Source organism: Malania oleifera, chromosome 6 (assembly GCF_029873635.1).
Source record: "Malania oleifera isolate guangnan ecotype guangnan chromosome 6, ASM2987363v1, whole genome shotgun sequence".
NCBI lineage: Eukaryota > Viridiplantae > Streptophyta > Magnoliopsida > Santalales > Ximeniaceae > Malania > Malania oleifera.
The window spans coordinates 69312760-69327300 of NC_080422.1; the positions used below are offsets into that span (position 1 = coordinate 69312760).

General features: G+C 35.3%; 1 protein-coding gene across 1 annotated transcript; it reads left to right on the plus strand.

Moving 5' to 3' along the window:
- The first annotated feature begins 3088 nt into the window (after positions 1–3088).
- On the plus strand, positions 3089–7785 carry LOC131157746 (AP2-like ethylene-responsive transcription factor At1g16060). The gene is made up of 8 exons (XM_058112096.1): positions 3089–3360; positions 3521–3603; positions 3793–3801; positions 4125–4213; positions 4369–4442; positions 4560–4610; positions 5351–5427; positions 7122–7785. The coding sequence occupies exons 1-8, from the start codon at positions 3167–3169 to the stop codon at positions 7616–7618; spliced, it is 1074 nt and encodes a 357-aa protein (XP_057968079.1). The 5' UTR covers positions 3089–3166; the 3' UTR covers positions 7619–7785.
- The last annotated feature ends 6756 nt before the right edge of the window (positions 7786–14541 follow it).

Below are 14541 nucleotides of genomic sequence, written 5' to 3' on the forward strand. Positions count from 1 at the left end.
AACAAAGGGGTTTATTGAGTACTTCTTTTAAGCACTTGAAAGGCTAAAGGATGATAAGAATGAAAGCAAAATCTCCAACATATCAAAAAGTGGACTAGGATACGAACCTTTGAGAAAGGTGGTTAGAGAATGAAGATGGTGATTTGGGGAGGCTAAAGGGAGAGTATCTATGAAGAGTGGGTGAGAAGATGATGAACTAGGTAAGAAAAAAGGACAAATAAGAAGAAAATTAGTTTATATAAAGAAAAGAGAACGGGGCATCAACACCTGGTGACAAATAGAATAAGGGGATTACTTCGAGATCCCTTTTAATAGAGAGAAGCATTAATATAGTCAATTTCCCCCATGGGACATGTGAGGCATAGGAAGCCTTATGAAATGACTACATGGGTGATGGACCCTTGTTTCCACTAACATTAGTTGCCCTAAGGCCCCTATGTGTCACTCTAGTGTTCAATCTAATTAAGGTAATTGTTCAAGCGATTAGACCAAAGGCCACAATTTGGTGCTGGGAGTTAGAGGTCTCATCCTAATGCCCTTATGCTTTAGTTTCTCGGCTAGGGGAAACTACTAGGGGTAGGGGTGTAGAACAAGCCGTCTAAATGATTTACTAGGTCAAATGTTAGTTTAATTAAGTGATCTCCACAATAAGCATAGAATATTAAGGAAAGATATAATCCTATATTACATAGATCAACCAAGATCCTCGGTGATTGCCCCCAAGATTGATTGCCATCACTACCATGAATCCCAAAGAGAATCCATTTTTCTTATGGGTGAATTAACTATAAAGTAGAAAAGACACCCAAGAAAGGTGGGTACACTTTTGCACCTAACCTCCTTGATTCTACTACCTAAAATTAATGCCCTACTTAAAACATTAAATGGCCTTTCTAAAACCCTACTTTAATCATATCCTATGTTTCCTTTTATAAGACCAGCACATGTCCACTTTAATTCTTAGTCACCCTAAAGTAAGCAACAACTAGGTGGGAAGAAGTAATAATTGAGAGCCAAACCATTTTTAACCTCAATAGGTAATATTATAATGCTAATATGAATTAAACTATATAAGGTCATTTAATATAAGATCTTTTAGCTATTACATATGAAAATCTTGAGCACAGAAAGTAGGGATGCAACAAATAGGATATAGCAGATGAGTTAGGACTAGCAAAAAGATATTATATAAAATGTATTGGCCAAAAGGCAACTTAGGAGGGGAGGTGAATTGGGTTTAATGAAATTAATGCCCTACTACCTAAAATTAATGACCTACTTACGTAAACATTAGATGGCTTTTCTAAAACCCTACTCCAATCATATCCTGTGTTTCCTTTTATAGGACTAGCACGTGTCCACTCTAATTGTTAGTCACCCTAAAGTAAGCAACAGCTAGGTGCGAAGAAGTAATAATTGAGAGTTGAACCATTTTTAACCTTAACATGCAATATTATAAGGCTAATCCAAACTAAACTATATAAGGTCATTTAATATAAGATCTTTTAGCTATTATATGTCAAAATCTTGAGCGTGGAAAGTAGGGATGCAACAAATAGGATATAGTAGACGAGTTAGGACTAGCAAAAAGATATTATATTAAATGTGATGGCCAAAAGGCAACTTAGGAGGGGAGATGAATTGGGTTTAATGAAAAATAAAATATTTTATACAAAACTTAAAGTTCATTTAAATAAAAAAAGAAAATCACATAATATACAAGCAATTAAATCAAAAGAGAGAGGGGAAGAGAGATTGTGCAAACTCTTTTATAGTAATTCAGCAACCGACCTATATCCACTATCTTAATTAAGACCAACCATCTTGAGATTCCACTAACTCATCTTACTTTAATGGTGAATAAGACACTAATTAGACCACTTATTTTGACAGAAATAAGGAAACTAAAACAAATCTTATTTTATGGAGACCAAGGAACTAAATACAATCAAGCTTATATAGAAAATTCCTCACAAGGAAGATATACAACTTAAGCTTACAAAATAAATTCTCAAGAAATAAACAAATAAAAGTTCAAGAGTTTTCTCTCAAGGATGGGCAATTAAAACACAAAGAGAGGTTGAGAAAGAATGAAATCAAGAGCATTTGGATTATCCAATATAGGCAACTTTTCTAACATTCTCAGGCAACTTCTCTAACATTCTCAAGGCTTAGGAGGGCTATATATGAAAATTAACTGTTTTGTGCTTGTTAGAGCTTTTTTAGCTTTTAGACAGGTCCATTGCTTACAGGGTCTAGTTGACTGCTTACTAGCCTTTAGAAATAATAATAAAAAAAGAACATTGTAAACAAAAGCTACTAGACCGATTGGCTATCTTCAGAGGTTGGTTGATTGCTTTGAGCCTCTTGCCTGGCTCGATTGATCGGCCCTAGGATAAGGCTAGGGTTCGGTCATCTTTTTGTTCTAAAATTACATGTTTAAATCCTTAGGGTTATGCCTTATATATTCTCATATTTTTACAAATTAAAATACATTATAATTAAGAGAGAAATATTACAAATAACTCAAATAAATTTTTCAAATTTTTCTCTCAAATCTTCAATTTTAATGATTTTATTTCTATAAAATACAACTTAAACACAAAGTCATTAGCTCAAAATAATTTGTTATCATCAAAATATGATAAAACCTTGGCACTTACAAAATGATCCCAAAACACCTGACCTATATTATCTGTGTTTAAACATGCAAGATAGGTACCCCAACCAGAGACTTACCCTTACACATTGGGCCCTCTTTACAATGCAATTTATATTTCACTTTCTTGGGCTGACTAATATGTCCAATTATGGGGGAAAAAGAAGAAGAAGGAAGAAGCCAAACAAAATAACAAACTACACCAACAACTGGATATGAGATGGGGAAGTAAATAGCCTATAAATATGGCAGAAGAGCTATCCCCACATTTCAAGCTCAATAATTGAAACAGCAGTACATAATAGTGCAACAGCTGAGAGAGAGTGTGTGTGTGTACAGGCGGAGGCCGGTTGCCGGCTCTCTTTAATAGATATAGATTTGGCAGGCAACGTAGACCCTTCTTAATTCTACACACATTCTTTTACCTCACCTCTCCTCTCCACTATATATCTATATTGCTTCCTTCAATAATCCTACATTCCGAATTGATCCAACTGGGTGGGAGCCATGGCGAAATCGTCGCGGCAAAATCAGAAGCAAAAGGAGAATGGGAACTCTGCTACTGCGCATGATTATGGTACATGCCCCGCAAAGCCCAATGCGAAGGCAAAGGCAAAGGCAAATGCGGCAAAACGGAGTAGGAAGGGTGCGCCACGAGAATCTCCTCTTCAACGCAGCTCCATCTACAGAGGGGTCACCAGGTTCACGCATCATCTACCTACATTCATTCATTAAAACCAATTCTTCATCATTAATAATTCTTCTTATTGGTTTAATTTCTTGATTGTTAATTAATTAGTTGTTTTATAAACTAACATTTTTGGAATGTATGGGTGCTTGATCCGTTTATGACCGTTTCAGGCATCGATGGACCGGCCGGTATGAAGCTCACCTATGGGATAAAGATTGCTGGAATCAATCCCAAAACAAGAAGGGAAGACAAGGTTTCATTTTCTGACATCACCTCTCTCTCATTTTTTTTTTTTTAAATTTAAAATTTCAGATTTTAAAGCATTTTCCATTCATCTTTATCATGTTACCAATTCTCTTTTTCCCCTTTTTGTTTTTTGGTTGCATTTATGCGGTGGCTTTCGTTGCGATGGCCGATTTGGCGGGCTCCGACGGAAACACAGTTTATCTTGGTAGGTTTTAAATCCCAGCTGGGTCGCATATTTTTCGAACAGTTATTACATATTATGACAATTCGTGTCTCTATCATAATACGAAAATTTTTTAGCCGTAAAATATTTACGCATTTTTCAAGACTAAAATGCATTAATAAATCTCCGTGTCTTCGATAAAATGAAAACAAATTGCGATATATGAAAAATGAGTTATATGCGTGGTTGAAAGTCAGTGTGGGTGTGGGCACCATGCCAACTGACTTGAAAGAAACATGGGCAGCTTTAAAGTGGAGTTTTAGTAGTCGTCCTGACAAGATGGATATTTTGTTGTGGTGTTTAAGGGGCATATGATGATGAAGAAGTGGCTGCACATGCTTATGATTTGGCGGCATTGAAGCACTGGGGTCAACACACTCCTCTTAACTTTCCGGTATGCTTCTCTCTCTCTCTCTCTCTCTCTCTCTCTCTCTCTCTCTCTCTCTCTCTCTTTAAATTTCGAAACTCCTTACCAGAATAGAAATTGTCATGACCAATGTATGAAAGGATAAAGAATTGAAAGAACTCCATTTGTATTAACGTTCACAGCTATCAATGTACCACAAAGAGTTAAAAGAAATGGAGGGTCAATCCAGAGAAGAATACATAGGATCATTGAGAAGGTAAATTAAGCTTATATATATAGTAATGCCTATATCGTTTGTGATGTGGAAATTTAATGACAAAAAATATTTGATTTATTTTAATGGAGTTAATTTTGACATTGAGCTTAATTACAGGAAAAGCAATGGCTTTTCTCGGGGAGTTTCAAAGTATCGTGGCGTAGCAAGGTATTAATATTAATAATCTTTGTATAAAATGTATGCTTGTCGTTCAGTAGAAAAATAATGTTTTTTTTTTAAGAAAATAAAATCTAGATAAAATTTAATCTTCTGTCATCCTAAGCATGCATTATATAGAGAAATTATATAGAGGATCTCCCCCTCTAAAATTGGTCCTACATTCTTTAATATCAAAGATGGACCCTTTTCAGTAAGTGTATAATTAAAAAAACAGACATATGGACACGTGGAGGGGAAGGTTCTTGTATAATTTCTCCATTATATGAACTATAAATTGGGAGTTTCATGTTGTCCTCTCAAATATAATATGATATATATTTGAGAATTCCACTTGTGAGCTTATCCCACATTGGAAAATTAAAGTGGATAATAGGTGCTTATATACATGGATGGACTTAAGACCCAATTAGTTTGAGCTTTTGAGTCAAATTGGTATTCACCCATGTGTATCAAGCCTACCTATGAACTCCTCCGGTCCTAACAATATATCAGATACAAATCTTGTCACTAAGATGGGATGAGGTTCCCAAAGTACTTTTTTTAACTGTCCCAAATGTTTGAACTTTTCTAGAATTTAAAACATAAGGTATCATTATCAGTACATGTAAGGTTTTGTTATTTTGATGCAAATATGAAGAATTTAATGTTCAATATTACATCAAAAGGTACTTGATTTGTGGCATAATGATGCTCCTTCTTAGCAAATTAATTTTTCCTGTGTTAAGCAGACATCATCACAACGGAAGATGGGAGGCTAGAATTGGGAGAGTGTTTGGCAACAAATACCTTTATCTTGGGACATACGGTAGGTTACATATATTACTTTTATAAATCATTCGAAATATCATCTTATTACATTTAATCAAATATTTATATGACGCATATCTAATTTTTGTACTTATCATAGAGAAGGGTAAAGGGTGGATCTTTCTTCTGAATAGACTAATGGAGTGCCTAAAAGAGATCATTATATTAAACAAACAATGATTCATGAAATCTTGCATAAATTAATTATTATGTTAATATAATGATAGTAATGTGATTTATTACTAATTATTTCATCCCTCATAATAGGCATGGAACATTGAAAATTGCTGAACATTGAAATCCCCATGGAACCTGAAAGCAAGCCCTTTTATTTTTATTTTTTCCGGTGAGTTGTTAGTCGGCTACAAAGCTGCTCCGCCGCTTCCGGCGAGAAGGGCGGGGTATAGGAAATTGTAGACCAAGGAAGGATGTTTTAGTAATTTCAAAATCTGCCCGAGGAACAAGTTCATGTGGGAATTCAATCGCAGTCAGTTTAGTTGGAAATTGGAATTGAGCGGTCACCAACTCCCAACTGCGATCTGATTTTGAATGACTAATGAAGTGAAATAAATTTTCAACACTCCATCCACCGAATTCCTTTCTTTAATTAGGTTCCCCAATTATTTTTAAAACCATCATTCAATAAAAGCTAGCTCTATTTGACTCTCTCTCCATTGCCTTGTTTTCTCCAAATACCTCACCACCTTTTTGGATGCGCCACGATACCTTTTTTTTGTTCTTTTCTTTTCTTTTAATATATTCTTTTGTTTCCATTTTGATGGAAGATTTTTTCTCCCAGGTGTCTGTGTGTCTGTTTTCTTAATTTGTCACATGTCTACTATTAAAAAAACAGACACACGAACACATGGAGAGAGAGCTATCCAATATAATTTTTCATGGAAGACCTAGACCGGCCTTAATGTACAGCAAACGATAGCTTATCTCATATTATATATATATATATATATATATATATATATATATATTACCTCTCTTATAATTTAAATACAAAACCTTTAACATTTAAGTCCAAATTATAACGGATGAAATCAACATGTCTTATTATACAAGCATAAAAGATAAGATAGTCATACGAATCTAATTTTTGTCGGTATGACAACTATTTGATGATGTATAAGGAGAGTTGATGAAATGGTAAAGAGTATTTATCTTAAATCAATTAGCAGAACTTTGCAATATTACGAAATACTTGTGAGTCTCACACTTTACATATGCCTGCCCACCACATATATTATTAAGTTTTTTGCAAAAGTGCATTTGATAGGTTAGAAATTGAGAGCCTATTTAGAATAACTCTCTCTTATTTCACTCATTGAAAAAAAAATTATTGATCTAAAGTATAATGTAAGTCATATTCGTAGACGAGCCAAAATATTCATATTTTATATATATATATAAATGCATTTGAATCCTTAATTTGAATTTAGTAAATTTATATAATAAAAAAAAAAAACACAAATTTCTATAGTCGTATTTCTTACTTTCAAATACAATAGTGAAAGAATTACCTTTTATTCCATTTGTCTTCCATTAAGTTGACATTTAATCATCACCATAATTTAGAAGGAAAAATAATTCCCAAATTAATACTTAATTATCACCATATTACTTTAAAAAAAAAAAAAAAAAAAACCTAAATTAATCATCTCATATTGTCATTGGGTTTCGCAGCAACCGAAGAAGAGGCCGCGATCGCATACGATATGGCAGCCATAGAGCACCGAGGGCTTAACGCCGTTACCAACTTCGATCTCAGTCATTACATCGAACGGATGAAACCAAATCAAAAAGACCCAAGTCAAATCAATCCCTCGGTAGATGCAAACTCCGCTGCTAGCCCAAATAACGAGCCAACTCCAAGTGCTAGTTTTGATGCCACAACGACGCAGCCAATGCCGAAAACTGCCTCAACGGCGCTGGGGCTTCTACTCCAGTCATCGGAGTTGAAGGAAATGGAGGTGGCGTCGGATGCCGCCGAGTGCCTCCCAACGTCGCCGGAGTTCAACGGAGGGAGGTGCTGCTTCCCAGATGACATCCAGACGTACTTTGAAGGCCACATGGACTATTCCGGGGGCTACATCGCCGGAGGAGATGATATTATCTTGGAGAGTGAGTTCGACTCGTTCATATCGTCCATGTTTCAGTGCGACTTTGATGCTGCCGTATAGATAGTTGTGAATGTGAAAGACGCCGATGAGAGAGGAGAGGTTTTACTACTCATTTGTTCATAATATAATTTTTATGGATTAGTCATATTTGTAAAACTAGCTACAGTTAGTATACACCCCAATACATATACATATTTTATGAAATCTATATATCAGTGTTTCTATCATCTTTGTGCACACTCTAAGGGTACAACTAAGATCACTAGAGTATGTGGTAGTCGTTTAAGTCATGAGACGGTACTAGAACCAAAAGCAACCACCTAGATGATAAGGATTATCCAGTACCATGGGCCAATGATTGTCTAGTTTTCGAGCAGAGGTTGCATGATCATTAGGAGACAAGTGTAAGACAGGCATATTAATGAGAATAAAATTTTATCAACTATAATAGTTGACCTTTTGTTGTGAAAATATAGGAAATATGAGTTTAAGGGGTGGAGAAAGGGAACAAGTAATTTTTAGCCATCCCCGAAGTGGGAACTCTAAAAAAATATTGTCCTAAAACTTTCTTAAAATCTACCTAAAAGTGTTCACTTGCATCGTCCTAGAATCTCCATTGAGGCTCCCGGCTGAGATCTTCGAAGAACTCTCGTTAACTAAACTTCTTTTGTTGAAACCCTCCTTCGATCTCAACCTTTCTTTGAAGAGAATTGTTGATTTATTGGTGAGTGCTTGAAGAAAATTTGCATGTTTCATGCTTGTATTTACGTGAAATATGCTCCTTTTTGTTTTAATTTTGAAGCGATTGAATTACACATTGATATTCTATTACAATATTTGTGGGCATCCTCAATTCTAGGAATATAAAATCCCAAATTGAATGGGATTCTCAAATTATTACAACAATAAATCTCAAATTCAATGGGACCCTCAAGTTATTATGTAACGCTCCAAAAAATAATATATATGAAAATGTAAAAAAAAATTAAAATTAAAATTAAAATTATAATTAATTACTTTATTATTATTATTATTATTATTATTATTATTATTATTATTATTATTATTATTATTAATTTAATAATATATTAATATATTATATAACTTAACCTAAAGGAATAACATTCCTTCAGGATTCAGTTTCCTGAGAAGGAAATCCGAAGACTCTCCGTCTCTCACGTCTCTCTCTCTCTCTCTCTCCTCAATCCCTCTCCCTCTCTCCTCGATTTCTTCGGTCAAACAGGCGCCGATTGAAAAACGAAAGATACTCTTGAGTTCCATTATCCGTCATCGACATTTTAACTGGAGTGGATTTGTTGTAGGAACGATGTAGGCACCACTCCTGGGGTAAGGTAACCTTTCATTCTTTCCTCAATTTTTCCTTAAATCTCCAACCAAATTGACGATCGGACACCACTACAGGGTCTTGGGTTCGATACTCGTCATGTTAGTCAGAGCAGATTTTCATTTGGGGATCCTGAGTACCACTCCAAGGTTAAGGTGAGCAGTACAAATTATGTCAATTATTTTAGAAATTCAACAGGTTAAATTATAATAGGTGATTATTAAATTAGAGTATCGGATTATATCAGACTTTTGGGAATGTTTTGGGATTAAGTTAAATTGTAGGGAATTCATTAAATGGAATTTTGGAGTAATATTTCGGAATTAGATTAAATTGTGAGGATTTGATCATACTGGTATTTTTAAATATGTTAGAAATTAAATTTAAATACGGGAAGTGGATCAAACCCACGTTTTTTTAGAATTTAACTGGTTAATGGGAGCGTGTGAGCACAGGAAATGTTAAAAATAATTGTAATTTTGGAGTTGAGTTGATTGAATTGGGAAAAATGTGATTTCAGGATTTTGAACTTCGTACGCCGCTAGTGAGGGTTTAGAGATTTTTAACAGGCCTCTCAGTAAGTAGGTAAGGGGAATAATTTATAACAGTTATTTTTGAAATTACTGGTTGAATAAATATGTGAAAATGTGACTATGATATTTTTCTTGAGATTATTATGATATGAATATCAAATAAAATTGTGCGGCATATGATTTATATTGGAAATGTGTTGAAACCAGGTTATGTGATTTGCATTGAAAATAAAGAGACTATGATATATATATATATATATATATATATATATATATATAATGAAACGTTTTATGAAGAAATGAAGATAATGAAAACCAGTTATGTGTTATAATTTGAAATAATGAAAATGATGAATTGTGATATACCAATGTGTATTTTACTAGAAAGGATTGGCATATGATATGTATGTATATAAATGTTTTCTATGATAAACGAGGAAATAAGAAATATTGATATGCTTTATTGAGAAATTTTGAAATAGGTGAAATGAGATATATATTATTATGAGAATGGAATATGTACTGAAATGATGAGAATGAAATAGAAAATGATGAGAATATTACTGATGTGATGAAATGTACCAACATACTGAAATGTGAACACTAAAATGTGAATATTGTAATGTGAATTCTGCAATACGTATATTGAAATGTAAATATTACAATGTTAATACTTACATATGAATACACAAATGTGAATATGAAAATGTGGAAATGAGAATCCTGATGGACTAGAATATGACTGAAAGCACGGTACCGTTGCTAGTCAAATGATAAGTGCAACCACACGGTCTCGTAGAGAGTATGGCATGACAGTCGATTGAGCTATTGAGAAGGGCAGTTTTGCCCCCTTCGTTCGGACCAGAGATAGGTAGGCCAATCGTATTACAAATGAATTGATGGATTTCTTATTTTGATCTAACCAAGTAAGCTAACTGCGATTTAGATCCAACTTTCGGACCGCACAACCCTGATTATGGGGGGAAGCATGATGTGGAGAATATCCTCAGGGCAACCATGAGTTACAGATAACACATGTATTGGTTATCGAGGATACTTATGAGCTAGTTGGTGAAATGAAAATGAGAAATGAAAGAGTGTGAGTTTAATTACATAAATAAGTAGGTGAAGTAAAACTCTCCGCCTGAGGGTTTACTGAGTAAGGTGAGTGCTCTGATAAGTATCAGTTGTAGTCTCACCCAAGTTAATCGGGTAAGGTTACAAATGATATCAGAGCAGAGGGGCGCTACATGTATGGGAGTATAATTTATCCTATTCTCAGGAACTTTCGCTGATAAATATTGGTTGCATGTGTATGAGTTTGGGAAATGGAATTAAAGCTTATAAAAGATTATGTTTTATATTTATATGATTATGAGTACATATCTGTATATTTTATTAGATGATATAATTACTTAAATGAGTACAATATGATAAAACTAAACTCATGCGCCACACATTGTAAATAATTTATTTTTTCTTACCCGAGTTAATCGGGTAAGGTGTCTTTCTTTTTGTCCAAAAATTTCAAATTGTTTTCATAAAATTTGATTGCTTTAATTGAGGATACTCTATCCAATCAGATATTTCAAAGTCTTTGATTAAAATTTGACTCAATACAAGCATTAAAACATGATTGCCAATAAGAGATTTCATAAGTTTTAATTGAGAGTTGACTCAATCAAAGCCTTAAAACCTGATTGTTAATCATGGATTTTCAAAATATTCAATTAAGAGTTGACTCAATCTGTAATAACCTGAAAAATTTTCAGTATCTCATCGATGAACACAAGGGATTCGTTGACGAGAATATAAGGGGACCTCATCGACGAAGCCACACCTCGTCGACGAGAGGATACCAAGAAGAGTTTTTGAGATAGTCTGAAATTCGTTGACAAGGGAGGAAGTTCGTCGACGAAGTTGTTAAAGGACTCGTCGACGAGGTGACGTGTCTCGTCAACGAATTCGGCTCTATAAATAGTGAAAACCTGGATTTTTAGACAAATTTTCAGTGCAAAAGAGGTCTTTCTCTCTCTAAAACGTCACTCCCTCTTTCTCTCTTTGATCCCAGCCTCGTTTTACGCCGGATCGATGATCTGAAGCCACCACGACACTTCTGGCAAAATTCTTTGCAAGTCTGCTGGAGCTAATTGTTGATGGAGTTGGTTTGGATTTCCTCCCAATCTTAGGGTAAGACATTATACTCGGTATTCATCTTTCCCTCAGTTATAAGAAATACAATACACGAAGAAACACTAATGTTTTGTTATGGGGATGTGGTTTTCAGGGTGTTGAGTGGAGAACCCCGCGGGTGTAGGGCTAGAGTTCAGTAGGGGACTTTTCAGAATCTAGATAAGGGAAATATGCTATGTTAGGAGATTTATTTATGTTATCATAAATTATATACATATGCATGAATACCATATATTATACAGAATGTGAATTTTCAAAGTATGTGTGGCCTGAGTATATGATATTGATATGCAGTTTTTCAGTATTTCAAGTTATACAACTATAGATAGATAATTGCAGATTTTATTCAGACAGAATATGTACACATATATAGTTTTATTTAGATGATTACACAAACAGATATATATATATATATATCTATCAGTATACATATATTTATTAAAAACAGTATATTCAGTGTATATAGAAAGTTATGTTTTCCTCAATGCCATAATACTTAGATTATACAGAAAGAAAGATTACAGACAAATTATATAGAAAGAAAGTACAGACAGATTACACAGTTATAGCATCAAGATGCTACATATATTACAATAATTACAGTACAGATTAATAGTGTTATGACTATTTCGGAAACATGATGAAAACAGTATAAAGAGTATAGTATAGTATATATATATATATAGTATTAGATCCATGTGGAAAGATTACAGACAGATACAATACAGATATAGAATACAGAGTACAATACCGTTGCTAATATAGATAGAGTGCAACCACATATCTCAGATAGTGTGTAGGTATCGCCAATCGTGCTAAGAGAGAGTATGCAGTTCCCCAGTTCGTTGGGTGGAGGGGGCCGGTTTGAAGAGGTAGCGGCCAGTTCCGAGCTTAGGAGTGTATGCAGTTTGGCCGGGCTGGAGTAGCGTAGAGTATAGTGACTTACCTAGAGGGCCAACTAGGTTAAGTCCCGCCTACGGGCCACACAACCCTGTCATGGGGGGTGAAATCATGACATACAGAATCCTAGGGAAAGAACACAGTTATGTATATGTATACAATTTTACAGCTTTTATTGTATATAGTATGATGTGCACTATGAATGATAGAAAGTTCAGATGATACAAATGTTTTAAGTTATTATACATGTGTTTTACAGGATTGCCAGATCATACAGTTTTAAATACTATTATTATAATTTTATGACTCGGTTGCCACACACTAGTAATAGCATATTTCCACTTACTGAGCGTTAACTCACCCCATTACTTTAACATTTTTCAGGTGAGCCAGCTAGGCGAACAGATCAGGTTCGGGGATAGAGATCACTTGGAAACCCTAGTTATAGGGTAAGTTTAGTGTAGGGTATTGTATTTTTGGGGTAGTTGACACTAGAGAGAGAGGTATTATATAGCTATGGTTGAAACTACTGAATTCTGGTATTGTATATAAATGTATATGTGATTTATATTTTCCGCTGCGTAGGGGTGCTCATTATATTCAAATATTGGAGTAATTTGTTATTATTATAAAAAAAAATGGTAAGAATTTTGAGGATGTTACATTTTGGTATTAGAGCCTAGGTTGCTAGCTTCTGTAGACTCTAGAGTGCAGCGGAAAACAATACCAGAATATAGGAAAAAGATTTGAGGTTTTATTCTGTGATCTGGATATAGGATTTTGTGATTGTTTCTATGTTTTTTTTTTTTTTTTCTGGGGTGATGATTCTAGGAAAATCATAGTAAACTATCGAAAAGTCATGTGTTTAGGTTGCAGGATTAGATTGTGGGATAGGATCAAGGGAAAAGTTGATAATGAATTTAAGGTTTTAGTTAAAGGAAATAAGCTAGATTTGTGTGGGAAATAGATTTCTGAAAACGGTGTTCTATATGTTTGCGGGATGGACCCAGGAGGCAGTGGCACTCATGCTAGTGGGGATGATGGAGCAGGTCCTTTTGGCGCAGGAGGTGGAGACTCTGATGCTGTGCTACGTAGTGTGGCTCAGCAGGTTATGGCTGAGATAACACGGAGCTCTAGAGAGCAGGGAGGTTTATCTCTAGTTCAGGGATGTATCATAGAGAAATTTATGAAGATGAGTCCGCCAGCTTTTTCTAGAGCAACTGATCCTACAGTTGTTGAGAATTAGATATAGGAGATGGAGAAGATTCTAACAGTACTTCACTGCACTGATGAGCAAAGGGTCTTATATGCTACATATAGGCTGGCGGGGGAGGCCGAGAGATGGTGGTCAGCCACCAGACTGTTGGAGGAGCAGAGGGAAATACCAGTGTTGATAACCTGGGCCCAATTCAGGGACATGTTCTTTTATAGATATTATCTTGCTTCATTTAGAGATGCTCGAGTACAAGAGTTTTTGAGTATGTCCCATGGGTCATTGAATGTCCAACAGTACGCCATGATATTTATCGAGCTATCATGTTTCTGCCCCTATATTGACCCAGGCGAAGCGAAGAAGGCTAGAATGTTTGAGAGAAACTTGAGGAGTGATATTTACAGGCAGGTGGCAGTACTGAGGATCCAGGACTTCTCAGAGTTGGTTGTTAGGGCTATTATAGCAGAGGAAAGTTTACCCAGAGAGATGGAGACACAGAGTCAGAGGAAGAGGATTGCGCCCTCGAGTTATTAGGCGGGTCTTAGCCGAGGCCCTTGGAGAGGGGGTAGATTTGACGGAGGCTAGAGACAGGTGGTAGAGCACGGAGGATTCCAAGGTAGACAACTTCCTGCCATTTGTCCTAAATGCGGACGAAGACATCCTGGTAAGTGCAGACTAGGGGAAAATGTTTGTTATCGATGCGGGAGGCCCGATCATATGACTCGATCATGTCAGATGTTGTCGAATTATGCACGGGCTCCTAGACCGTTTCAAGGTGGATATCAGGCGCCCTGCGATG